This window comes from Lacerta agilis, chromosome 10 (genome assembly GCF_009819535.1).
Source record: "Lacerta agilis isolate rLacAgi1 chromosome 10, rLacAgi1.pri, whole genome shotgun sequence".
Taxonomy (NCBI): Eukaryota; Metazoa; Chordata; class Lepidosauria; order Squamata; family Lacertidae; genus Lacerta; species Lacerta agilis.
Genome location: NC_046321.1, coordinates 26928205 through 26955294, shown reverse-complemented (window position 1 = coordinate 26955294; position 27090 = coordinate 26928205). Strand labels below are relative to the sequence as shown.

The 27090-nt window shown below is 44.0% G+C and overlaps 1 protein-coding gene across 3 annotated transcripts; it reads left to right on the top strand.

Annotated features, from left to right (window-relative positions):
* The first annotated feature begins 535 nt into the window (after positions 1-535).
* Positions 536-26961, top strand: MFNG (MFNG O-fucosylpeptide 3-beta-N-acetylglucosaminyltransferase). 3 transcript variants are annotated; one of them, XM_033162918.1, is made up of 8 exons: positions 536-776; positions 8107-8155; positions 14987-15089; positions 15842-15995; positions 16302-16387; positions 24394-24559; positions 26241-26326; positions 26825-26961. In XM_033162918.1, the coding sequence occupies exons 1-8, from the start codon at positions 678-680 to the stop codon at positions 26889-26891; spliced, it is 810 nt and encodes a 269-aa protein (XP_033018809.1). In that variant the 5' UTR covers positions 536-677; the 3' UTR covers positions 26892-26961. The 3 variants fall into 3 exon arrangements, with proteins under 3 accessions (XP_033018809.1, XP_033018808.1, XP_033018810.1); XM_033162917.1 differs by lacking the exon at positions 536-776 and adding an exon at positions 3478-3861; XM_033162919.1 differs by lacking the exons at positions 536-776; positions 8107-8155 and adding an exon at positions 9834-9891.
* Positions 26962-27090: the final 129 nt, after the last annotated feature.

Genomic DNA, 27090 nt, shown 5'->3' with positions numbered 1-27090 from the left:
AATCCCCCATCCGGCCATCTCAAAGCACCCTAAGGCAAGAATCTCACAAGATGTGAGCTAACGCACCATCCCAACAGGTGGTCTGGGGGAACACGGACCAGAATTGATAGATTGGTAAGCTTGCATGGCTGGGCACTATTGCAGCTGGGGAAGCTGGAAGGGATTTGAAAGCTGGAAGGGAATCTAAAAATCTAGGACAAAAAGACTAGATGTGCATATCTTCCCTTCAAGATGCCATTGATAATATTCTAAAAGGCAACATGTTTTAATTAGGTCACTGCTCATCAAAGCATGTAACAAAGAGAAGAATGTGCATAAAATCCAGAGCAGCACGATCTACTTGGAATGAATGACTGTCCCTTATGGGAAGGTCTTTAGGAACAGAGATGTGGGTGGGGGGAAGGGGGAAATTATCAGTTTCACTTCTCAAAAGTAGGGAGCAGGTCAGCTTCCAGCAGCCAGCCTATAAAGGCAAGCATGTAAAAATAGAAATGTACAGTGTGTGTGTGTGTGTGTGTGCACGCAAATGTGTCTGAGTTTAACTCACATGAGCATTTTTTCATTCCTTGCCAAACTAGGATCGCCAGATGCTCTGGTTTTCTGTTCCTTATTGCAGGAAAATCATTCACAGCAGCAGAAAATGTGGCCGGTGAACAGCTCCTGTATTGTTATTCAAAATGCTACAAATTCCACAAAGCGCAGACCATATGACTCTTTTTTTAAAATCGTGGTCCTGGCAGCCTACTGCAAAGGATCCTTATCGGCTGAAACTACCTGTGAGTATTGAAAGCAGCAAGCCCTTGGACTCTGCATTTGCAGCATCAGCAGTGAGTCAAAGATGGTTTGGCAATCTTCAGACTCCAGGTTTAATGGCCTTGGCATCCCTCCATCTGTGGATGGCAGAGTGCATCGCTGCACGTAAGAACCATCCTCATCATGAATTTAAAGCATTCTTGCACCCCCACCCCCACCCCCCGAATCCTGGGTCAAAGATCTTTCTCTCCATGGTTGCGGTTTGGCTGTGGAGTCAGGGAAGTCTCCATCCCAATGCACAAACATGGCCCTTTGCCTGATATGTTCCAGTACCTTTCACAGAAGACCATCGAAACATGCTAGTAGCAGGGCTTCTTTTCAGCTGAAACTCACCAGAACTCAGTTCTGGCACCTCTCAGGTGGGCGCTATTGCCATGATAAGAGAACAAGGGGGGCATTCCTGGTGAGTTCTTCTGGCACCTCTTTTTCTAGAAAAGTAGCACTGACTAGTAGCATCTATTCTCAAACCAAGAATTGTGCTCTGACCCAGCATCCCCTTCCATCGCTATTGCACACTGTAGAAGACTGAAACAAAAACGAAATACATTAGAGCTAGTTTGCTACATTTCAAGAGGCAAGTTTGCTACCTTGACTCTTGTTTGTAAGAACTAAGCCTTCCTTCTCCCCCTAGATGTTTTTAATGTATGCCTAAGCATGGATGCGGGGTAAGGGGGGAGAGACAGACGTTTGCAAAGATTATCATACAGCTGTTCTTGCCAGGGATAGCAGTGGCTGCATGCACACCGTGTATTTAATTTGAAAATTGCTTAATTTGGTTGTGTACTTTTTGATGTTTTTATTGTTCATGACTACTTTTGTTATGTTTGTAAATATGTACTTTTTCATGTTGAAACCTGCCTTGTGCATGGTTTTAGCTATGAAAATGTGGCATGCAAATAAAATGATGTATGTATGTATACAAACTGCGGGAGGCAGTGGAGGATAGGGGTGCCTGGCGTGCTCTGGTCCGTGGGGTCATGAAGAGTCGGACACGACTGAACGACTGAACAACAACAAAAATGTATATATTTAAAGCATATCGCTTTTTCCAATGAATCCTGGGAATGGTCGTTTACACCTCAGCGAGCTACAGTTCACAGCACCCTTAAACTACAGGTCCCAGGATTTTCTGAGAGAAAGCCATGTACTCAAAATGTGCCTTATAAGTACAATGTGCAGTGCTGGATTTACGCATAAGCTAAACAAGCTATAGCTTGGGGCCCCACTCTCTTGGCCCCCCCCCAAAAAAAAATTTAAAGGAAAAAACCTGGATGTACATTTCCAAAATATAAGATAAAAAACAAATAAAATAAAACCTACATACAGCAACAGTGTTTTGTGTTGCGTAGGCTCCTATGATGTAAGTAATGGGCCCCGCCTGCTAGCCTGCTCCCTAAAATCACATATAAAGGACCCCATTACCTTCAGTAGCTTAGGGCCTCATCAAACCTAAATCCTGCCCTGACAATGTGCACCCCTTGTGTTGCTGCCCCTTAATATTTGAGATGTACCAGGAATTATTCCTGATATTTAAACTAACATATTCTGGTTTCTGTCCTCTCAAGCAAACTCAGCCCAGCTCTGTAATGCAAAGAGCAAAGGAATTGCTCCTTTTTACCCCCTTAATTGCTTGCAACCCACAGGTTATCAGGTGTGAAGGGAAACTAATTTCCACCAGGTGATCTTGGCTTGCGCACCCTTATTTACTAGTGAGCCAGCCTGAGAAATCAATGTTTGCAATATGCGTGCCATTTCCTTTACTGAGAAGATAAATCCTCCATTGGGAAGGGGGTGCTTTTCACTGCCTGACAAAGCCGGTCAAAAGGGCAGCAGCTGGGAGGGCAGGCAGGCGGCTGTTCAGATGGGAAGATTTCCCCGGAGACACACGGGACCTGCCTAGCCATGAACCCATAAAAGCCGTGTACCCATAAAAGGGACTGGGCGGAGTTTGCCTCCTTGCAGCCAAAAAATGGAGCTGGGAGAGGGAGGGCAGCAGACAGCTGGTGGGACTGGAGAAAGGCAGTTTCCTTTGCAGCCCTGGCTCTAGCCTGTAATTGCTGGGAGACAAAAAGGAGGCAATCAAAAAAAGGAAAAACCTGCCTTGCCTTTTAGGTTAGAAGCTCTGTGTTCTAGCTGGGAAAGAGAGGCTATTATTTGGGCATCTTCGCTCTGGAAAAGTGGGCACTTTCTTCCCTGCCCTTGGGATGGGCATTTGTCCACAGAGTCTTGACTTGACAGCTGAAGCTCATCCTGTGTGACTTCAGATGGTACCCAGCCTTTTTGGTTAACTAGGCTCAGGTGACAGGGGTCCTCCTCTTACCTCCTACCTAAAAGCCTCTGTCACCTGCCCTCTTTGATATCTGGAAAATCAGGTCTCCCTAGATCCCATGCCTCTGCCCTCCAGGCTTCCTCATCCCTTGAGGTGTGAGTGGGGGAGAAAAGAGTGAGGCAGACCTCTTTGGTAATTTCTGCTTTCCTGGAGAGCCACATAATCTCGCTCACTGGCCCCTGACTCTTGCATTCCCAGGGTATTTATTTGACAGGCCTTGGCCTATCTCCTTGATCTATGCCATTCTCAGCTTTGTGGGAAAGCACACAGGCTAGAGCAGGATTTGCACTTCAAGCACTGGCACAGGAAGAGGGGCTTTGAACCTTGCTCATCTCCTCCCTGCCAGATCGAAAGCCATGGGCCGGCGTCTCCTCCAGGCCTCCTCTGGAGTTGTTCTCTTTCTCGTGAGCATGGTGCTCCTTTCCACGAGGCGTTACGGCATCCAGGAAGCGGTTGGCAACCAGAGACTTTCAGGAGGGATATCTGGCAGATGGGCATGGAGGGAGATGATGCTGGCGGGTGTGGCAGACTGGAGAAACAGGAGGGAGACTGAGCATGGAAAACAACTCCAGGGCCACGATGACGGTATGGCACATTCTGCTGCTGGGAGAAGCCTCTTGCTGGAAGAGCTTTTTATCGCTGTCAAGACAACCCAGAAGTTCCACCAGTCCAGGATGGGATTGCTGCTGGAGACCTGGATCTCCCGGGTCAAAGGACAGGTTGGTACGAGGGTGAGAGGGAGGGTTGAATGGACCCCTGACACCAGAATGCCTAAGGGAATAACCTGTGTGTGATTCTCATATGCACTCAAGCACACGCATTGCCTAGAACCAAACGATGCCTTAAGCCAGGACTGGTCATTTGGAAGCCTCAGGGCTGGAAACGTCCCCAGATGTGATTTGATTTAGCCCCAAGCCCTGGTGTTGCCTGCCTTTAATCAAAGCATAGTAAAAAAGAAAAAAAATAAGAAAAGTGCCTGCTGTTGCACTTACAAAAAAAGAGTATGTTTTTACAATGAAGCTGCCTTATACCAGATTCTAGTCTTTCCACCGTCCATTATGCTGATGGCCATCTGTCTCATCCATCATTTTATTTTACCCAAGAAAAGTAACACCAGTGAGAACTTCAAAGCAAGCCGAAGGAGCAAGCCGCATAGATTTGGAGGAGACTGATAATGGGGGAGGGAGGAATGCAGAGCAGAGCATGGCAGTGTTTTTCCCTCTCTGCTAAGCTTCACTTCTCTAGTTCACTGTTGGGGGGTGACTGAGGATGATGTGCCCTGTTCTGTAGGGCTGTGCACTGGACACAGCCAAATCCTGAGTCCTGAATCGAATCAGGCTAGTTTGGATCAACACATATTGGGTTGAGGTAGCCCCTGGTCACTCTGGGTTGGATCAGGTCCAGCTGAAGCAATCTGGGGCTGTCAAAAGGGCTGCAGGATCTGGTGGTGGCAAGAGGGTGGGAAGGAGATATCTATTGGGTTTTAAACCTTAAATGGACACTGTGCAAGGTCCTCAGATTGGTTCAGAGTCTGGTGCCGAGTTGAGTTGGTCTCAGGTTGGACTGGTGCCTCTTCAAAGTGCCCAACTGAGCCCCAAATTGGATCAGGGAGAGGCATGCACAGCCCAACTGTTCTAATTATGCTTATTTTGTGTGGGAAAGATGGTCCCTGCACTAGCTCCCCAATGCCTCAGGGCTTTTTAAGCTGCCTTAGGAAGCTGCCTTAAGCTTGCTTAGGAGCTTCTCCACATGTTAAAGGTGTATTGGCAAAACATATTTGGCGAGGCAGATTTCATACTGTTTTCACTCATGAGGAAGGTGGAATTGGTTGACTCTGAGGCAGACAAAGGATTGCATTCTTGTAATGTGTGAAACAGGCCTAGGAATTCATACATTCGTTTCTGTATGAGTATATACTGTGCTTTTTTTCTTTAAAAATTTGTTTAGGGGTACTTTCATTTTCCTACTCATATTGAAATACTGCCCCTCAATGAGGCCAAACTTAGATTCACAAAATGTTTAGGGGTATGCATACCCCTGCGTCCCCCAGAAAAAAAGCACTGAGTATTTATATCTCTGTCACACACATACACAAAGCAAAACGTTGAGGACCTTGCAAAATGTACGCCGATAGTTTGCCATCACACCAGCACCGAATGCTCGTTCAGGGGCGGACAGTTCTGGTTGACATATCATTTAGAAATTCACGTCTCCAATTGGTGATTTAAGAAGCGAATGTGCCATTTTCAGCCCTGCTATATTCCCAGCAAATGTGTTTTTCCTCCCCTCCCTCGTATTTTTTGTTGCGGTTGCTCCTTTTCTTTATCACTGTCCCTCAGCTCCTTCATTCTTCCAGAGACAAGAGTCCCACAATAAAACCCAGGCTGGATTTGTGAAAAGGCCTCGCCACCGCCAGGCCCAGGGGAGTCCCACGTGCCTGGGCGACTGTCTGAATGACTTTGCCCATATTTCAGTACATAATGCAAGTACACTGTTTAACCAGCCTGCAGGCAGCTGGTGGGGAGATTGTTTAAGGCTTGTGTCTCTCTCTTTCAGTCCCCTTGGCTTCTTGAAAGCCCATTTTCCGCTTGAGAGGAGGTATTCTTTGCTGGACGCGATCCCCACTCTGCCCTTGGGATGGAAGAACATGCCACATGATGTTGTCGGGAGGGCCTGGGAGGGACTGCGGGGAAGAGGAGGAGGAGGAGGAGAGTAGGGAAAACAGCAGAGAGCTTATAGGTCTTTTACACACGAACAGATGTTCTTTTCTGAATTCAACTTTCCTTTCACTACAAAGCTTCTGTTTAATCTGCTGTCAGATATCTTGCAAACATCACAGCAGGATTCTCGGGGGACAAACCTGAGCCTATTTGATGGTCACCCCTTGGGCTCATGAGTTACTTAGGGACGCTGGATCAGACCAGGTTCTCTAGCCCCAGGCTGGTGACTAAAAGCTCAGTGTGAGCTGGCTCAGCACAATGAAACCTATATATTGAAAGCATCTGTTCTACAACAATGACTCATACCTATATCAGATATTATTGGGGCTCCAGAGCCCTAGCAGAACCCCCTGGTGCTACAGTAGGCGCTTGCACATTGCCCCCCCCCCAGGAAATACACCCCCTCTCCAAAATAGGCCAAAAGAGAACATACATTTGCAAAAACAAAACAAAAACCCACCCAAGCAAATTTATATCCATAGATAAAAATCTAGAAGGACTATAAGTTAAATTGAGCAAGGAATACTGCTATGAGTATGTGCATGCCTGTTTGGTTTGCTGTATAGTTTCCAACTGTTTCCCCCCCTCACTCATTTGTTATTGAATTTTAATAAGGACAAACAGGTGACAGGAAAAAAGAAATGAAGGGAAAAATAAATACAGTTAAGTTGTCACAATTGCCAATAAAGAAATGCAGGAAAAAGTCAGTGCAATAATAAAACGTATCAAAAGGAAAAGGATGCGTAGCCTATAATTGCAATGAGTTCTGCAGTTTAAATCAAAACAATTAGAAATTTTAATTCAAAAAAGAAGATAAAAAGTATTCTATTGAAACACCCGCATAAACCTGTGGTATCTGACACTCCTATGCTTGTATATAAAATAGAATTAGACCAAATGGCAAAGCTGTGATCACTTGGGAAGCCTGGATGCTTTTAGGTTACGCAATATTTTTTCAATAAGAGTGATTTGTCAAGTCTTGGAATAACAATAGTCTAGATTACTGAGATCAAAAGTTCTGCAAACTTGGCTGTTGTGGCTCTGACTGCTTTCAAAGGATGCAAAATCAGTTCTTTGTTGTTTAAGTCTTGATCCGAATCTGCAAACAGATTCAAAAGAAAAGACAAGGGGCGGGGTGAATTGTTTGTCCAGTTATCAATGGATTCTCAGAAAATACTTCTATCCAGAACCCATTTACCTTGAGGCAGTACCATCACACATGTCAGTAGGTTCCAGTACTCTGGCACCCCATCTGGCATAAGGGGGAAAGACATCTATATGGGGCCTTGAACCAGAGCAGTTACCAGTCTTCTTCTATCTGCACTCCACAGGCACTAACTCCTACTCTCCCCTGTGGTGGTTCTTTAGCTTTAAACTCCACTTGAACTGGACCGCCCTCCAAAAAGAGAGCTCCTTCAAATAGAGGGCTATCCTTTGATAGCCTTTCAAACAGAGGACTGACCTCAGTAAAGTAGGCCACACTAATAGAGGCTGGTGCCTGCCCTGGCCAAACGTCATGCTGATCTGGGGCACTGTGGAAAATTGAAAATGGCTGTCCACAACTACTGTCAGATAAACATGCATCCAAGGAATTGCCAGAGAAGACACTTTGCTGAAATCCCTTTCATAACTGAAGCTGGCCATGATCTATCTATGTTGTATTTGTTTTAAAACCAATTTCTCAATGGGTGAGGTACTCAACACCAAAACACTTGCTGGGGTGTGGGTGGGGTGCATGCCATTCTACAAAGATGTTAGTGACCTGTTCCACTGAATGATCAACACCTTCTCAAAACCACAACATGCAGGGTCCTTTGGGAAACACCAGCTTCAGATCCATCTGAATTTTTTCAGCACAGAACAAACAAGCATTCAAAGACCGGATTTCAAAAGATTATCAGCTAATCAATCAGCAACGGGAAGCATGAACCAATCTCTCTCTCTGCAAAGAAGCTGGGTCAAATACTTACTTTCCATCATCATATAGCACTTAAAAAAAAATATCAGAACTTGTTACAACCTCTATTTTGCCGCATCTCTGTGAGATGGGGGCATTATTATTCCATTTGTACAGATAAAACACTTTCTGAGTGTTCAAAGCATTTCACATTCATTACTTCAGTAATAATCTCATATGACGCATAGCCACGGTGGAGAGAGTTATGTGGCTTGTCACTGGATGGCAGGTATGGAACTCAGCACATTTTAGGCACTGGAATAACCCTTCTCTCTTCTTTTCCTCAGACATATGTCTTCACTGATAAAGAAGATGATGAGCTACGGGAAAAACTGGGTAATCCGGCCTTTAGTGTTGAGCAAGATCTGGTAACTGACTTCTGTAAACTGTGTGTCAGGAACGCTTGGGTAATAGCATCTTTACATGGCTGACCGTGGGAAAGGGTTATAGCTCAGCCACAGGGCACATGCCTTGCATGCAGAAGTCCCAGGTTCAATCTCTGGCATCTCTGAAGGAGGTCTGGGGAAAACATTTGGTGTGTGTGTGTTTGTTGCAGCTGCTCCTCCCATCATTTCTGGGTTGAATCGAATGATTTATTTATTTCCTGGTATTGCGCGCATATGCAGTTGTGTGTGAGATGATCGCATGAATGGGGGGGGCACCTATATTGTAATAGATGGGGTAACTCAATCTTGACTCAGGGCTCATACATACATCTACTTGTTCCGTGCTGCCTAGACATGGGCCTGAGTGGTTTTGTCTTTGTCCCGCTGCTCCCTCCTGCAAAAGTCACTCTTTAGTGCTAAATCGGAACAAACAGCAATGTATGGGAAACCCGATTGCTATTTGTTCTGATTCAGCCCTAAACTGCAAGTTTTCTCTGGGAAAAGTGGCATTGCAAGAGGAAAACTGCTTGGACCCATGCATTCTAGGCACAGGAGAAGTGAAAATGTGGACAAGCCCTAAGACTGGGGAGACCCAGGTTCAAGTCCCTGCTCAGCCATAGAACTCACTAGGAGACCCGATGAGGGGCAGTCAGTTTGACTGTCTGTTGGACTATGCTCAATCTGTGCTCACTTGGTACACTATTAACAGTGATCTCCTTCCAAGGGAAACCAAACAATGCATATTTCCTTAATCTGAGCAGCATTGGACAGATTGGCCTACCTCTGTAAAGGTTTCCCAGACATTAAAGGGCATTGTTATTGTTGTATTCCACCCTTCATTCAAAGATCACAGGGCAGCTCACAACATAAAATAATAATAATAATAATAATAATAATAATAATAATAATAATAATAATAATATAATACAAATCAATATAACTGAGTCTATTCTGGGCCTATTCTGAGTATGACTTAAGGCTGTCTGGTCCAAGTCTGGTGTAAAGATAAAGAACCCTGAGAAGGAAGAGCCATATCAACCATCAGCACCTGGAGAACAGACTGAGCAAGCACACAGGTAACCTGGACATAGTCTTCTCCACTTTGGTGAGATGTGCTCTATTTCTATTTAAATTATACTACTTATTTCTAAATTTGCATGTGTACAGTATACATATCTGCACATTTAATGCAAATTGTCACCTCTTCTCCCCCCCCCATGTGTTTCCTCTTTATTGGTGATGCAGAAATCTCCACCCCAGGCTTACTTCTGCGTAGACATGCGTAGACTCGCTCTGGCATCACCAGTTCCAATCCAAATCTGCTTAATTGCCAAGGTCCTCAAGGTCAAATACAGCTATGCTTGGCTCTTCAGCTATCAAGTAATTAGTAATTTCATTTACCGCAGCTTGTGCAGTTCTCCAGAAACACTGAATTAATGGGCAGAGCCAAAAAATGACATAAAATCTGCAGGTATTGAACTGCAACACCAGCTAACAATCTGTTTTTGGTAAATACAACAAACAGAGCAATCCAAACCCCCAATCTATCCACTGGAATAAGTTTTAGAGGAGTTGGAGTGGAGGTATCTCTTCTACACCCTGCCTTCACTTGACTTTGCTGACCTGCTCCAATGGCAGGGAAGACCCAGCAGTGAGGAACAGCTCAGTGAACCACCCAAATGGCAAGTAAGTAGAAGCTACCATCTGTGGTATCTCTGCTACCAGTAGCATTTCAGGGGAAGGGCTGGACTGGGTCTATACAGGATCTGCTGGATCCTGAGCTGGTCCTACTGCTGTCATGTGTTGACAGCATGCTGGATCTGGGCCTTCTCTTATTTCTTTCTTATTAATAGCTTTTAAATACAAAAAACCAGCATGGATCATACAGGTTTTGATACAAAGGAACTAAGGAAAACTGGGTAAGCACAGGGTTATTTATGGATGATATAGAAGCATGTAGCTTGTATACGAAATCCATCTATAAGCAATATGAAAATACGTAGATTTGACCTAGACAGGAAGGAAAAATCATAGATAAGCAGGAAGAGTAGTTACACATAATTTCAAATAAAGTCCAAATATTTGGTACATAGTTTTTATGAGGCTCATGCGACATATAATTTAAAAATGGCCACAAACAGTTGCAAAATCTCCTGGATTGCCCTCGCCTCATTGTACTTTCAAATTTTATGTTAATTTTTCAGAAACTGCAATAAAGTGTTTATATATATATATATATATATATATATATATATATATATATATATATATATATATAAACTGGGCAATACTATCTACTGATTATGGAAGATCTGGGCCTTTTTGCTGCACCAGCCTGAGAGCTGGTGGAGCAAGGTGCCATTTTTCTGCCCCACTCCCCCCGCCCAGCTGTTGTGAGTAGTGGGGCAGTGGATGTTGTGGTGGCTGTGCTGCCCCATGAAGCCCTGTCTCTATTGGCCAAGGGTTTGGATTACTCTATGTGATGTTAACTAGGTGTACCACTGCTATTGGGTGGGGTTCACCGAATGAGTCCTGTCATCAGAAGCTACATGCAAGGATTTGAACTCGAGCAACAGGGTCCCGCCCTCCTCCCATGCCCCAGGCCCCCCTAATTGGGGTCAAAAGAACCCCAAGAAGAGCACACAGGAGGAGGGGAAGGAAGATCATTCCATCTGGAAAGCTGAAATAAAATCAGAAGACGGTGACCTTGAATTCCCCCCAAAGTTTTTTTTAAAAATAGGTTGATATTCAACGCTATTTCTACTCAGAGTATACTCACTGAAGTTAACGGACATGAGTAATGTAGGTTCATTAATTGCACTTGGTCTCATCTGAATAGGGCTTAGCTGAATACCACTCGTAGATTTTAAACTGTCAGATTGCAATATTGGAAGCACAGCATTTATTATTATTTTTGCACCATAAATCCATTGTAGTTGTTCTTTCGTTGCCGCCATTTTCTCTCCAGATGAGGCTTCTGTTAAGGATCTCCTAACTCATTTCCCCAGCTCTCAGAACCTCAATATCATTTTGCTGAGAAAATGAGATCCTTTCCCTGACTAGCGCTATCATTGCTAATGTGATTACTATGCAGAAGGTAATTGGCAACTGTTGTCAGCACCCCCTTGGGTAGTGCCTGGGAGGAGAATAATGACCATCATTGAACTCCCCTACCAATGCCATTATCTGACTTGGCTTGATGAGCACTCCCTCGCCTGGTTTTGCTTATCAATAATCTTACTAGGTATTCAACAATAAAATGTGGGTTTTTGTTTTTTTAAAAAAAGAAGTTAATACAACTTTGAACTACTGATTCTACTTCGCTCTGTGCTTTCTAGATAGTGAAACAGGAAGGAAGGAAGTCCCTTCACTTTACAATTCCAGCTCAGGCATGCTAAGCCAATGCCTGCAAGCTACTGTGCACAGCTGCCTTTTCAGCTCCTACTTAGGGGTGAAATTGGCAGAATGTCTGATAAACTATTGGGGAAAGCAGTTGCCCAAATGCATTGTGGGTCTGAGATCTGGGGCATGGGTAAACAAGCTTCACTGGAACTGCTACAAATAGTTTTGTTTTGTTTTTAAATCTAGAACTATCCACATCAGTCCTGCAGAGAGCAGAAGAGACCTGTATCTTCTACGAAATCAAGAGTTGGTAAAGGGAGTGATTCAGTCTTGGTGCACAACTAGGGGGTTACGGACAGATCTGTCAGGACAGAACATGGCAGTATTCAACACCTGTAGAGCAGGGTGGGGGATCTGTGGCCTTCCAGAAGTTGGTAGATTACAAGTCTCATCAGCTCTGTTGGCTGGAGCCGATGGGAACTGGAGTTCAACAGTATCCGGAAGGCCACAGTTTCCGCACCCCTCCTGCATTTATTTATTTCAGTAATACTGCCTAATGCAGTAGTTTTGACGTGTTGTACGATGAAGTCACAAAGGAGATAAAAAGGATGAAATCAGTAAAATTAACCACACAATCAGAAAAGTTTACTTAAAATGCCTGCTTGAAAAAAAGAAAAGTCATAAATCTGATATCAGGAATCACAAGACAGAGAAACCAGTAGGAGAACACTTCAATCTCCCAGGACATTCTATAAAAGATCTCAAAGTAGCTGTCTTAATACAAAGAAATTTCAGAAATAGACTGGAAAGAGAAGTGGCTGAATTGCAACCTGGAGAAACCTGGTCTGAACAAAGACATTGGATTCTTATCTCATTATACATAACAAAGCTATCTTTAACCATCTCACCCCTTGCGGTTCCCTGCAAGACTAATTGCAGCCGTTAAGAGTCGTCAACAGGTTTTCCACACCTATCAGCTGATCACCCATTCCCACCACCCTTCTGAGTAATACCCCTCCCCACTCCCTCACTATATTTAAGGATCTGGTGACTTCTGTTTCAGCGTATCTGAAGAAGTGTGCATGCACACGAAAGCTCATACCAAGAACAAACTCAGTTGGTCTCTAAGGTGCTACTGGAAAGAATTTTCTATTTTGTTTCGACTATGGCAGACCAACACGGCTACCCACCTGTAACTTAAGTTTAGTAGTGAGGCAGGCCTGCTTGATCTCAGTCAGGAGGGAAGTCCACAGAGTTGGGTCCATGATGCTCAAGGCATGGTTGCTGGTCATTGCGAGCTGTGCGACTGACCGGTGGATGACCACTAACAGCAACTCTGCTCCCGACCTCCGTGATCAGGCAGGGACATTAGGAATCATGCAGTCCAATCACGCTGGACCCAAGTTCTTAAGGGCCTTGCAAATTAAGAACCTTGAAATTGGACTCATACCATATGGGCAGCCAATGCATGCTTTTAATCGCCAGAGTTATTTGCTGGTGGTAGTCTGTCCTCTCACAAGTAGTCTAGCTCCAGCATTTTGCACTGGTTGGAGCTTCCAGACCAGCCCCAAGTGTAGCCCCACAAAGAGTGTACAGCGGTAATAGTCTTCACATTCCCAATGCATGAATTAGGATCCCTGTCCAAGAATGGCTGTAGTTTCTGTACAAGGCACTGCTAGCCATGCTCTCTGAGCTTCCAGTGACAAAGATGCATCCAGTAGACTCCCAAACTATGAATCTTTTATTTCAAAGGGAGTCCAACCCCACCCAGAGCAGGTAACTGGGCAATGTTTGTCTTACCCTGTATCTCAATTTATGGGGTGTCTAATTCAAGATATACCAGCATTCTTACTTCTCAATGAGCATGGTTGTTGTATCTAGTTTTATTATTTGGTGCAGCAGCTAAGAAAATTTGAGCAAATATCTTGAAGGAAATACCAGTGAATTGCAAAGGTGATTCACTTGAGTAAGCTAAGTCAAGCGTAATCACTAAGAGCCTTTATTAAGGATTTATTTTAGCAATGCCTTTTACATTAAATGAGAATTGGGAAGCTCAATTGGTCATGGTTTTTTGCCTTCCAGACATTTTACTTTTTTTTAAAAAAAGCTACTGTTTGCAATGGCCTGTGGCTTCAAGCAATAAACACTGACTGAGTTCCTGACTGCCTCTCACTAAAATGGTGACTCTTTGGAGCCAGCAGACTTAAAACAGTCATTGTAGCAAGCCTCCCTCCGTTCGCTGTGTACTCATGCTTATTTAAAACCATGGTGAGCTTTCCCCTCATCTAGGCTATTCCCACTCCACACTCTAAATCATGGGTTGCTAACAGGATCTTGCCCCTGAGCCCCTAACTGCTGATATGAGGTTTGAAAGAAGTCTTTTGTTGCGCACACTCGTGTGTGCATTGTTGTAGTGCATGTGCAGCTCCAGTGCATGTTTGGTGCAACAGTTTCCCTCGTCTGCAAATGTGCCCAAAGGCTTGAAAATGCCAAGGAGCCCAGCTGGATTATTACAATGTGCCCTAAATGGGGCTGCCCTTGAAGACGACTCAGAAACTTCAACTAGTCTAAAATGGAGCAGCCAGATTACTGGCTGGGGTTCCCTTTAGAATTTCTGTACCCCTTGTTTTAAAACAGCTTCATTGGTTGCCAGTTCATTCTGGGGGTGCAACTCAAGGTGCTCACGTTAGTATTTAGAGCCCCAAGACCCCAAATATCTGAAATAACACCTCCTTCCCTACAAACACTCTTAGGTGTTAAGAGACTGTCAGAGGCAGCCAACTTGGAAGTGCTGGGGCAGCGGCGGCGGCGGCAGCAGCAGCAAGAAAGGACATTTTCTGTAGCAGCCCCTAAGTTGTGGAACTTCCTCTCTGGCACCTTCACTATACAGTTTTCAATGAATGTTGAAGATGCACCTCTTTATGCTGGCATTTGATGCTTGAGATGTATACTTTTAGGACCCACCCTATTCTTGTGTCTGTGAGTTCTTTTAAACTGTTTTAAACATTTCATTTTAAATTGTCGTGATGTGCCCTGGGACCTTAGGGTGAAACGTGGGTTAATGAAGATAATATACAAACTGGCTTATTGTATTTACATCATCCCCACCCCTGCACAATGACCCTGTGAGGTAGATAGCTGAGAGAAAGTGATGGGCTGAATGTCACCCAGGGAGCCTTCATGGCTGAGTGGGGATTTGAACCTAGGTCTCCTTCAGTGCTCTTCCAGCACTCTGGTCACTTCGCTGAACTGCTGCAGAGCATTGCTGTGGTACGGAAGACTTGGAGATGTACTGCACAAAAATGCCCTTTGCACTGGGGAAAGGTCTCCCATCTTTGTCTTGTTGAGGGTGTAAGCTTGTCTGTGTTTGAAGTTTTTGTAAATAAATCAAAATAGGTCCAGGAACCCATCCAGAAAGCATTTCTCCTTTTCCCATTAGGTGATCACGTGATCATCACAAACTGCTCTGCAGAGTACAGCCATCCAGCACTTTCTTGCAAAATGGCGGCAGAGTTTGATGCCTTTTTGGTTAGCGGCCTAAGGTGAGCAAATGTACTTGAGTTGGGAGATGTGACACGGGAGTCCATTTCTGTCCAAGCTTAGTGAGATTATTTATTGACATATGAATGGTGTCAATAAAAGTAAACACTTGTTCTCCATAGTTGGCTTTTTGTGGTCTAGTTATCCAAAGATCCATTCAAACTGTAGTTTGCCTCTGCAAAATTGTCCTAGGAGGGAGCCACTATTTGGAGCCATCTGAGATCACTCAGGAAATGCAAACGGCATTTAGCATAGGTAGCATAAGGAGTCAACTCCCTCTGATCAACATGCACTACAGAACAATTGCCTGCTTGCTCCAGGTGGTGAATGCCAAGGTTAGTAAATTAAACTGTGTACGACAATGACTCAGTGACAGAAGTGCAGTTATACCAACCATGAATCAAGTGGAGCCTAGATTTAATTGGTGGGATAAATGCCAAAAAACTGTTCAACAGCTAACTGCAACAGGGTAGTCTGTTCCATTAGGGCAAATGGGACACCACCCAAGCAACCCAGTCTGCGCTCAGCCAACCACCAACTGCTTGTCTTCTTTCTTACAATTCATGTGAGTGTGTGCTTGTGTGCCTGTGCCTCTTGGCTGTGGCTCCACTCACTGTTGTTCTCCCTGCCTTCCACCCTACCAGTCCCAATGGGCAGCAACCGCCATTGTTATGAAATCAAGTTGAAATTATATTCACCTCTTGAATCCACCGGCTGTGCATTTCTCCTTCTCCTTCTCCTTCTCCTTCTCCAGCTGGTTTTGCCACCTTGATGACGACAACTACCTGAACCCACAAGCTCTGCTCAAGCTCTTGTCTTCTTATTCTCTGGACCAAGATGTGTATATTGGGAAGCCCAGCTTGAACAGGCCAATTCGTGCCTCAGAAGCTTCGCCTAACAATCAGACAGTAAGTCCAACCCCTTTACTTCAGGAATAAACAGCAGGTTGGCTGGGAATTCCAACGGCAGCTAGGTGAGCTTCTGCACCTCAAACAACAACCTGTGGTTTATCACAGTTACAATTGCTTTGAGGGGAGAGAAGAATGCATACCAGGTTGATCTCAGGAGCAAATGTTGGGTTCCTATCATAAATTTCAACAAAACATTGAATCTCATCTGCATTCCACACTTAGCCTATAAGGGAAGGGACTGCATAGCGCAGTGGTAGAGCATGTATGCTGAATACCCAACATCTCCATTTTTCCTCCTTTCAGAAATCAGTGTATTTTTGGTTTGCTACTGGAGGTGCTGGATTCTGTATCAGCAGGAAGCTGGCCCGAAAGATGGCTCCCTGGGCAAGGTGAGCAGTGACCCCTAAAAGATGTTGTATGAATGTCTCTCATTTCACATCTTCCTGCAATGGCTGGAGTGGGGAACCTGTGGCCCTCCGGATGTTGTTGGACTCCAGCACCCATCACCTCCAGCCAGAATGGCCAGCGGTCAGGGACAATGGGAGTTGTAGTTAAACAACTTCTAGGAGACTACCGGTTCCCCATCCCTGTGCAATGCTGTGACCGCTGCCCCAAATCGCATCTTTGTGGCCAGCGCTGTCTGCAGATGTGAGATCAATTTCCCAAGTGGTGAGTTTCGGGTTGGTTTCTCATGTTTCATTTATTAATTTGATTGCCACCCTTTATCACATGTGATCCCATGGCACTCTCCAAGCATGTGCATGAAAACGATAAAAACACAATAGAACAAATTAAACCCAAACTTAAAGCAAACCATATCATACAAGTTACAGGTGGGTAGCCGTGTTGGTCTGCCATAGTCGAAACAAAATAGAAAATTCTTTCCAGTAGCACCTTAGAGACCAACTGAGTTTGTTCTTGGTATGAGCTTTCGTGTGCATACACACTTCTTCAGATACACGAAAGCTCATACCAAGAACAAACTCAGTTGGTCTCTAAGGTGCTACTGGAAAGAATTTTCTATTTCATATCATACAAGTGGGCCTCCCCCAATTAAAACTTCAGCCTGTGGTGCAAAGCTTTCAGAGGTGGCAACAAACATACCTCTGAGGAAAGGGAATTCCACAATTGGGGTGCCAACCATAGAGAAGGCAAGCATCAGGTCTGCCAAGCATCATGGATCTATGTGCAAATTCAGACATTACTGAAGGCATGCAGACCGTGACCATGACAAGGCAGTGATCATGAAGTGTTGAGAACCTTTGAATCTGTTGTGAACAGGGTTGTTCTAAAGTCCTTAAAAGACTCAGGGGACAGTCCTGTAATTCAGATTTGCATAAAGTTTGCATCTGCTAATTTATATGTATGGAGGCACATTGAGCCAACTGTCTGAGGGAAAGCTGCTCTGCAAGTGAAGTTTTAACAATTAACCCCCTGAGCCATCCCTTAACAATGCTCCTGAATGGGAGGTTAATAGATGTAAATGAAGATGGAACATTTGCTGAAATGTGTCCCTGCACCCACTGTATCTTTCAAAGGCATTTGTATGTGCACACTGTAGGGATCAGACAGTCCTTAAGGTACTTTGGACCCACACTGCTTAGGGCCTTGTGAATTAACACAAGAACCTTGAACCTGGCCCTGTGGCAAATCAGCAACCAGTGCGGGTCTCTCGGTAGTGGAGTAACAGGCTGTTGGTAGTCTGTCCCTGTGAGCAGGTTGGCTGCTGTCTTCTGTACTCGTTGCTGCTGCCAGACCAGATACAAGGGCAGCCCCACATAAAGTGTCTTACAGTAATCGCATCTTGAGGCTACCAATGCATGGGTGACTGTGGTCAGGCTGTCATAGTCCACGAATGGTCGCAAGTGGCATACCAGCCAGAACTTACAAAAGCACTCCTGGACTCAGAGGTCACTTGGGCCTCTAGGGATAGTGGTGGATCAATGAGTACCCCCAGACTAAACATCAGGAAGAACTTTCTGTCAGTAAGAGCTGTTAGGCAGTGGAATGGTCTCCCTCAGGAGACTGTGGACTCTCCTTCCTTGAAGGTTTTTAAGCAGAGGTTGGATGGCCTTCTGTCATGGATGCTTCAGCTGAGATTCCACCATTGCAGGGGGATGAACCTTGGGGTCCCTTCCAGCTCTACAATTCTATGATTCTATGACTGTTACAACAGGAATGACATGTTTTGGGCCTTTGGCAAGCTCTTAGAACTCTCCAGTGGTTAAAAAAAAGAAGGAAACTGATTTGGAAACAGGTGCAGACTTTCTAAACGGCAAATGAATATGCATGACGTTGGTCAGCCAAAGGTGATGGCAACCTTTGTTAGAAAACCGTATGTGTAGGGAAGAAGTCATTTGGTATAGAGCAGGGATGGGGCACATGTGGACCTATAAGTTGTTGTTAAACTCCAGCTTCCATTAACCCCAGCTGGCATGGCCAGCGGTCAGGTATGATGGAAATTATAACCCAATAATGATCTGGAGAGCCAAGGGTTCCCTTCTCAGCCCCTGATGCAGAGTGATATTAATGCACATGGGTCAATCTCCATTGCAATTTGAAGGGTGTGTTATTAGTAGTATTAGTATTACTACTTTTTGATCTCAAAGCACAATGTTTACATAAGATGAAGAAAAATTGACAAAATATATATGACACGAAAGCAGGGAATATACCAAGGAGAAATAAAAACAGCTGTTTCAGCAATAAATTAGTTACAAAAACAAAACATATGGTTGAACATTATCATTAAATTTTTCATTCCAGTAATGAATAAACAATGCCCAGTGTTCTACAAACTTGTTATCTAACTGGCATCTTTCCCAAACCCTTATATAATATGTCAGTTCAGTCATTTTGGCTATTTGCCCAATCTTTTCCTCACAGCCGTTAAACTTGGAAACGGTTGCCCTTTTCCTCTTAGTTGCCAAATTAATCCTGATTGTGCACAAAAGGTTAATAATAAATTCAAGATCACGTGTCCCAACCTTTCTAGGTATATCACAAAAGAGAGAGTCATTTGTGAATCAAATGGTAATTTGAAATCTATAACATCTTTTACTATCCTAAATTACTGCTTGCCTGCCAATATATTTGTATTTTGGGGCAACATGACCAATTATGAATAAAATCAGCTGGAGCGGAATCATCCCACTAGAAATCTAAAACACACAGACACACATACACACCCTAAAGTAGCTCAAAAAGGATCTGGTTGCATGGATCCTTAATTTTGTATACATTTTCTTTCAAGTTCACACAGAATTATTTTGAAGCAACATTGTCCCAAAGCTAATTCCATGCATTTTCTATGAATGTTTGAATCTTTCCCCTATTTTCTTTGGCACCACTGAATTTTGTTGCAATTAACATCCAACACTGATCATGGCCCGACTGCACTAGCTACCAATTTGTTTCTGGGCCCAATTCAAAGTGCTGGTTTTGATCTATAAAGCCTTAAACGGCTCTGGACCACAATACCTCAAGGACCAACTCTCCTTGCCTCTCCCCATATGAACCAACCCATACCTCATGATCAACATTTGAACCCTTCTTCGTTTGCCTCCTCCATATGAGGTCCAGAGGGTGGCAACACGAGAACGGGCCTTTTCTGCAGTGGCTCCCCATTTGTGGAATGCTCTCCTCAGGGAGGCTTGCCTGGCACCTTCATTACATTTCTTTAGGTGCCAGGCGAATTAAACTATCTATAGCTTTTTAAACTGTGTCTGTGAGGGTATTGTTTTTGTTAGTTACTATGGCATGTATTTTTGCTTTCTATATGGTAAACCACCCTTTGATCCTTGGATGTTGAGCAGTATAGAAATATTCATCATCATCATCATATTTGACCAAATATTTGTTTTTGGTCTCAGTAGGAGATATTTATCTTTCCCACTGCAGACAAACTAAGAGTCTTGCACACCCTATGCCTGATATCTACACTAGAAGACAATGTCAGAGGGTCAAGGCCCTTTCATGTTGCCCTTTGCTATGGCTCACTGGCATGCATGCTAAAGAGGAAGTCCTTCAGGAAGTCCTCCCCAGTGACCACTAAAGGAAAAACAGAAGATAACGATGTCCAGGTCAGGCACTCAAGGCTTCTCTTGCCATGTATTTCCTCCCATAAACTGGTTTGATGGCTTGCCCCTCTAAAATGCTGTGTGCTTAACAAATACCATATCTGAAAATCCTGGGGTGAGGAAAGCCAGAAGATCTCACACTAGATGTTCTTTTTTTGTGGCAGTGTATTTCCATTATAGACAATTCTTCCTAATTAAATTATACCACTTCAGCAATTTAAAATTTCCTAACAGTCCTAAATCAGGCAGGACCTTATAAATATTGAACAGATGCTAATGGTGAGACATTTGATTCAGTTTAGGTTTGTAAATCTTCCATGTCTCCCATACAACTAATATGTACTAAAGGACAGCATATTTTCTTTAAAATCTACTCTGTCTTATGGCATAATATAATAAATAGTTCAGGGGAAGGGAATTTTTACATCCTAGTGTCCCAATTCTGTGCTTTTATCAGTACCAAACATTCCCTTGCTGCTGCTAAGGGTGATGAAAGGTAGCAAAGAAAAAGATTTGATACAGCTAATTGCCTGCTCCCAACTCCTACTGTATATTGCGAAGATTCATGCCAGTTTCGCTCTCATTTTTTGCCTCTAGCCCAAATGAACTTAGTAATATATTGTTGCCAGGTCTTCAGTTTACAGTTATCAGTATAGATAGGAAGAACCATAAATAATGGTTTGACAAAATTATTATCTTTACTGTACAGATTGTTCCAAACCATTAAATCTTTAAATTAGCCCGTAACAGAAACTTCTGCATTTCCTTAATCACGTTAAAAGAATTATCCTCAAACAACCTATTCAAGGAATCGGAAGACTATATTCCAGGTATTTAATGTCATAGGTTTCCCAGGAAATTTCAGAAAGCAGGTGTGCTTCAACTTTCATTTGTTTTTCTGTGTTTAATACCAGAATTTTGGATTTAAACCCCCCGAACTTATAACAAGATACTTCATTGAAAGAAGTAGCAGGCAAAGTCATTGTAATTAATTTTCATTACTCTAGTAAAGTCCATCCAGTCCAGTCCATAGGACTTATTAATTTTAGCATTTTTCATCACTTTCCCCCTAGTAAATAATGACTTCTGGTTCTATTGCATTTTCAGGAATGAAATACTTTACTTAAAATATCATATATATTGTCTAGATGACTATGAGCACAAGCCTAACCAAGCCTATTAAGAAGTAAGTCTTACTGAAGCAAATGGGGCTTTCTCCCAGCTAAGTTGCGTTGGGACTGCAGCCTCAACAGATGCTTCAGATATGTTTCACATACAGTCTCTCCATTTTTGCAAGACGAGGAGTCATTTCTTTTGCTACTTTGATTGCCAGGATTTTTGCCAGCCTTTCTTAAATTCCGTACAGCCAATCTTCCAATCTCTGCCTACAATCATCTCACCCTCAACAATTTTTTGCAGGCATTGAAATAGCCCTGGATTCCCTCCCTCTCCTTTGTATCAACAATTAGATATATAAATACATCCTAAGGTGCTGTTTTGATCTACTACATATGTGCCTTTCACAAATTGTCTATTCTCATATGCAAAATAATATATTTTCTTATCTTTTTTAAAAAGACCAATTTGACATGTATTTTTAACAATTGCTACTCTCCTTTTTGAATAAAATAGGCTGCAAAAACAGCTTCTAACTTTCATGTTAATTGGTTATGAACAGCAATGGGGACAGATTTAGGCACTTTGTAGATTTTTTATTTCCAAAATATGGGGGGAAAGACATTATTATTTCTTTGTCCCAGCAGCCCCCAGGGCCACTGAAAATCTATTTTGTGTCTAGCAGAAACTAATCCCTGGGGTCCACCAAGACAAAGGGCAGGTTATAAACAAACAAACAAACAAACAAATTAAGGCCGCAATCTTAACCTATCAGCTTGCTATAAGTCTTATTGAATTCAGTTTCTGAATAAAGAGTATATAGCAGGGTTGGGGAACCTGCAGCCCTTCAGATGTTTCTGGACTTTTCCCTGTCCATTGGCCATGTTGGCTGGGGCTGATGGGAGTTGGAGTCCAACAACAATTGGAGGGTCACCTTTTCCCCAACTCTGAAATAATAACACTTCATGCAGCCAATGAACTGAAATGTGGGCCTTCACTGGTTCTGATTTGAAAGAGAGGTAGAGCTGGGTATCATCCGCATACTGATGAACACCCAGCCCAAACCCCCTGATGACCTCTCCCAGCAGCTGCATATAGATGTTGAAAAGCTTAGGGGGGAGAGGACAGAACCCTGAGGTACCCCACAAGTGAGAGCCCCCACACCACTTTCTGAACACGGCCCAGGAGGAAGGAGCGGAACCACTGTATAACAGTGCCCCCAGTTCCCAACCTCTCTAGACGGTCCAGAAGGATGTTATGGTCAATGGTCAATGTTGTCAAAAGCTGCTGATAGATTCAGCAGAACTAGGAAACAGCTCTCACCTTTGTCCCTAGCCCACCGGAGATCATCGACCAGTGAGACCATGGCAGTTTCTGTCCCACGATGAGATCTGAATCCCGACTGGAAGGGATCTAAATGGTCCGCTTCTTCCTGGCCATGCCAGGACTTGTCCTCCTTACTCTCCCTCATCCCATTTTGCTGTACAACCAGCCTGAGACATTCTGGAGAAGTCAAAACTTTGCTTACTATTTGTGATATTTTAGTTACTCCCAATAAATGTATTACCCCACAGTAGTTTTCAGCACAGCTACTTCTCTCTCTCTCTCTCTCTCTCTCTCTCTCTCTCTCTCTCTCTGCATTCAGTTACCATCTCTCCCACTTCTAAATATGGATTTCTTGCAGGAAAAAAAACCCAGCAGCTTCCCTTCTCTTTTTGAAGTTTTAAACCAAATAATGAACTCATTAATTTTCATATTATACAGGAAGTGGGCCAGGAAAAGGAAGCTGTCCTGTTGAGGAACTTATTAGCACATTTGTCTCCTTTACACAGAGTATTGATTCAGACATCTGATTTGCAGGCAAACGGGGTTCAAAAGCAATAGGGTGGATTTGTTGAGCATGCATTCTAAGAGTGAAAAGACAGCTGAATCTAGAGGCTTGGCCATTGACTGGTTGCAGTTTAGAGGACTACAAAGCTAGCATAGTTCATTGGCTTTCCCCAACCTGGTGCCCTCCGCATGTTGGTGGGCTATGTAGCTTTGCAAGAGTTCCCCCCTAATGGATTGATGTATGCATAAATACAAGGGAAGCCTTTTTAATCCCAGAGAACAACTCTTAAGAACCTGAGCTAGAAGCTTCCTCCTGTTTGATTCTTCGAGCAAACATCGATGGGCCAAAACTAGCAGATGTACAAGAATTGAATGAAGCTTGACCTTGAAGTCATGATGGCTATATATTACTGCCAGGAATGTAGGCACATCATCATCATCATCATCATCATCATTATTACTGAGCCAGACATTGGTCTATCTAGCTAGGTATTGTCTATACTGCCTGGCAGTAGCCACTCAGGATTTTCGATGGGGGTTTCTCCCAATCCTACCTGGAGATGCTGGGGATTGAACCTGGAACCCTCTGCATGAAAAGCAGTGCTCTACCTGGGGAAAATTGCAGTCAAATCCGACAGTGCATATTCTTGTTACTTGAAACAAAATAGGAAATTCTTTCCAGTAGCACCTTAGAGACCAACTGAGTTTGTTCTTGGTATGCGCTTTCGTGTGCATGCACACTTCTTCAGATACGACTATGGCAGACCAACACGGCTACCCACCTGTAACTGGAACTCTTGTTACTTGGTAAGCTTAGGAGCCAATGACCCCAGAGCTGTATTGCTGATAGGCAGAGACTCAGACCATAGAAATGTAATTGGTAGAGAGGGCTCTGTGTGGTGTCATTTCCGCCTCCTCTCTTGAGTGGGAAGAATCAAAGAAGTATTTCCTATTCCTTCCCTCTCTCTCTTCGACCAGCCATGCAGGAGGACGTCTGACTGTTCCAGGGGCTGGCAGGGCTTTGAAGAATGTGTGGTGGAGGTAGGGGACCAAAAGAGTGACCTGTTCTCATCTAGTACATTCAAGAAATCCAATAACAGAGTTATGCACAATTGCACACAATTATCATCGTGCGATGCTAATTAAAAATAGTATTTAAACCCAATAAAATGGCTATGATTGTAGTGGCATACAACCTGAGGCCACAATTACACAGATGTTTATGTATGTGTACCACCTCTCAGCCTTACCTGCCCACCATGATGTAATTCACATTCCCTGGGGAAACACGGGTCTTCCACCATCCCCACTGTCAGATTCCTTTCCTTAATTTTATGAAATGAATGTATCTGGCCTGCTTTATTTTCCAGTGGCAACAACTTCCTGATCACATCTGAGCTCATCCACCTCCCAGACGACTGCACTGTGGGGTATATCATTGAACGTAAGCTAGCCGGTCACTTGGTCCCTAGTGACCTGTTCCACTCTCACCTGGAGAACTTGCACGTCATCCAGGGTCCCCAACTTACTAAGCAGGTGAGATGATGCAGGAAACACCATCTTGCCCTTGTTGGAGAGAGTGGGCACTTTCCAAATGAACTGTTTTTGAATGACAGTTCAGATGCATGAAATTGACCCTCCACTATGCATTTGTTGCCCAGAATCCAATCATCTCCTCTTGAAGTTGCACATCGGTCGCCATGATATAGCATTTTCTCAGTCGAATTGGGATGTGTTGTATTTTGTACCTGGGGGTAACATAATTCTTTCCCCAGATGAACTCATCCATTGCTGCTGAGATTGCTGGGGCCAGCCTTACACTTTTCGCTACCGCCTGTGGCATGATATCTCCCCATCCATTATGTGTGACCAGATAGCCTGCTATTGTCTTTGAATGGGGATTTGCAAGACTATCAAAATGCGGCTGGGGTTGTCTGGATAAGAGGGAGAGAGAGAGAGAGAGAGAGAGAGAGAGAGAGAGAGAAGGAGAGTCAGGAGAAGGAGAGAGGAGCAGGCAGGAAAGCAGTCATTCACATCATCTCCTCAGTAATTGTGACACTGATTGAATCAATCATGCATTATTTAGAGGAGGCTTTCCTGACAAATGCTTCCCCAGACACTTCTCTGCAATAATAGGCAAGGGGATGGAAAAGCAATTAACTAGCCAATAAAACTTCTGCCAGTCAAAGTCCAAGAAAAGGCAACTCCTCCACTCCAGAATAGAAGTCCTAGTGCCAATAACTTGCCCCTTTCTCCCCTGAGGGCAGTGTGACCCAACCAGCAGAATCACAGAGCGAAACTCTTGCTGGACTGTACCATTTTAGAAAGTAGAGGGTAGGCCACATGTTTTAGGGGTGGGGAATTTGTAGCCCTCCAGATGTTGTTGGACTCCAGCTCCCATCAGTCCCCTTCAGCACGGCCAATGGTCAAGGGTGAAGGGTGAAGGGAGGAACACTTAGCAGCCAATGAAAAGGCTTGGTAAGTTACAAATGTATAAACTGCTTCATAGCATGAAGCCATTGAAGCATTGTAGAAGATAGAAAATAACATTAAAAATGCAAGCTTTAAAAACAATGAAATAATTGCAACAAACTCTGAAAGCAACGAAACAAAACAAAACAACATGACACTAGGCACCTGTCTAATTTTGGCAGGTGATTGATTCCAGAGGGCTGGAGCTGCGACACTAAAAGCCCAGTTTCTAGTACAAGCTAAGCACACACTCTCTCAGCAGTGCCCCATTATACCTGGCATAGTAGTTTCTATGTTGTTGTTTTTAAAAACCCAACACCAACAGCATGGGAGTGGGGATGGCGGCAGAGAGGTTTCATCTTGAAGTGGTACATCCCAACTAGAACTGCCCTCATGTGATTCTGCTGGTTATGTACTTCAGCTCTTCAATCTGATCCCTTGCATGGCAATTGCTTGAAGGCAGAAGAGATTTGAAGAGCCTGGGAAAATATGGCTAAACCTGTGTTCCCAACAAGTATGGGGAACCTGGAGAAAATAGAGGTTACTAGAAACTACTCAGGCATTGTAATTTGGCTTTGAATAGTTTTCAGGTAGCAGAATGCATGTGTGTGTAATAAATCTGAGAGGGCAGGAGACTCGTACAGCTGAGAGGTATCTTTGGCTGTGATGCGTAAAAGGAGTTTGTTGCCCACAGGGCATGTATATTCCTAAGTCATCTCTCTTCCTTTCTGGTATTTCCTTGTAGGTCACTCTCAGCTATGGCATTTTTGAGAAGAAACTCAATGCTATTGAGCTGTCTGGTCCTTTTTCTCCACAAGATGACCCTTCCAGGTATCTCCCATGAGAGCAGATCGTTCACAACATGCTGGCAATGTTAAGAGGGCTTGAAGGACAAGGGTAAAAAGCCTGAATAGAGCCGAACTGGGGGTACCAGCAGAGCTTTGGGTAGGGACAATGATGATGTGGAGCAGAAGCCTGCAGTCCTACGGCCAGAGCTGAGCCGAGCATTTCTGCTGCTCATGTTTTGCTCTCTTTTATCACCCTTGAAGCTCAGCCTTTATTGCAAAATCTGGAACCAAAGCCAAACATTCAAGGTTATTCAGCCCCAAGGGGATGGGCAGGGCGTACTTTGGCTGAGGCGCCTATTAAATCTACACAGGATTAGAGGGTGAGAAGCATCCATCTAGACATTTCGCTGCAGTGCAGTGTGAGAGCATCTGGTGTTGGATGGGGCACTGGGGAGCATGTGCTCCTCGCACGCAGCCCTTTCCCCATCTGCAGCAAGAGCCGTCTCTTTACATCCCTTCTCTCTCCCCCCCTCCTTTTTAGGTTCCGATCGCTTCACTGCCTTCTTTATCCAGACACTTCCTGGTGCCCACAGCCAGTCATCCTGTGAAAACTGCTCAGAAGGTCTCACCGTGAATGGTGAAGAAGAACATGAGAAGAGCCCTGCTGGACCAGGTCAAAGGTCTACCTACCTAGCCCAGCCTTCTGTTCTCACAGTGGCCAACCAGATGCCCAGGGGCTGGCCACAAGCAGGACATCAGTGCAACAGTACTCTACCACTCCTGATCGCCATCAACTGATGGAGATGC

Bases quoted from the DNA above. Each gene is read 5' to 3' on its own strand.
- MFNG (XM_033162917.1), top strand. From the start codon at position 3,499: ATGGGCCGGCGTCTCCTCCAGGCCTCCTCTGGAGTTGTTCTCTTTCTC. The intron at 3,862-8,106 runs GTTGGTACGAGG...TCTTTTCCTCAG, and splicing joins TCTCCCGGGTCAAAGGACAG to ACATATGTCTTCACTGATAA. The intron at 24,560-26,240 runs GTGAGATGATGC...ATTTCCTTGTAG, and splicing joins GTCCCCAACTTACTAAGCAG to GTCACTCTCAGCTATGGCAT.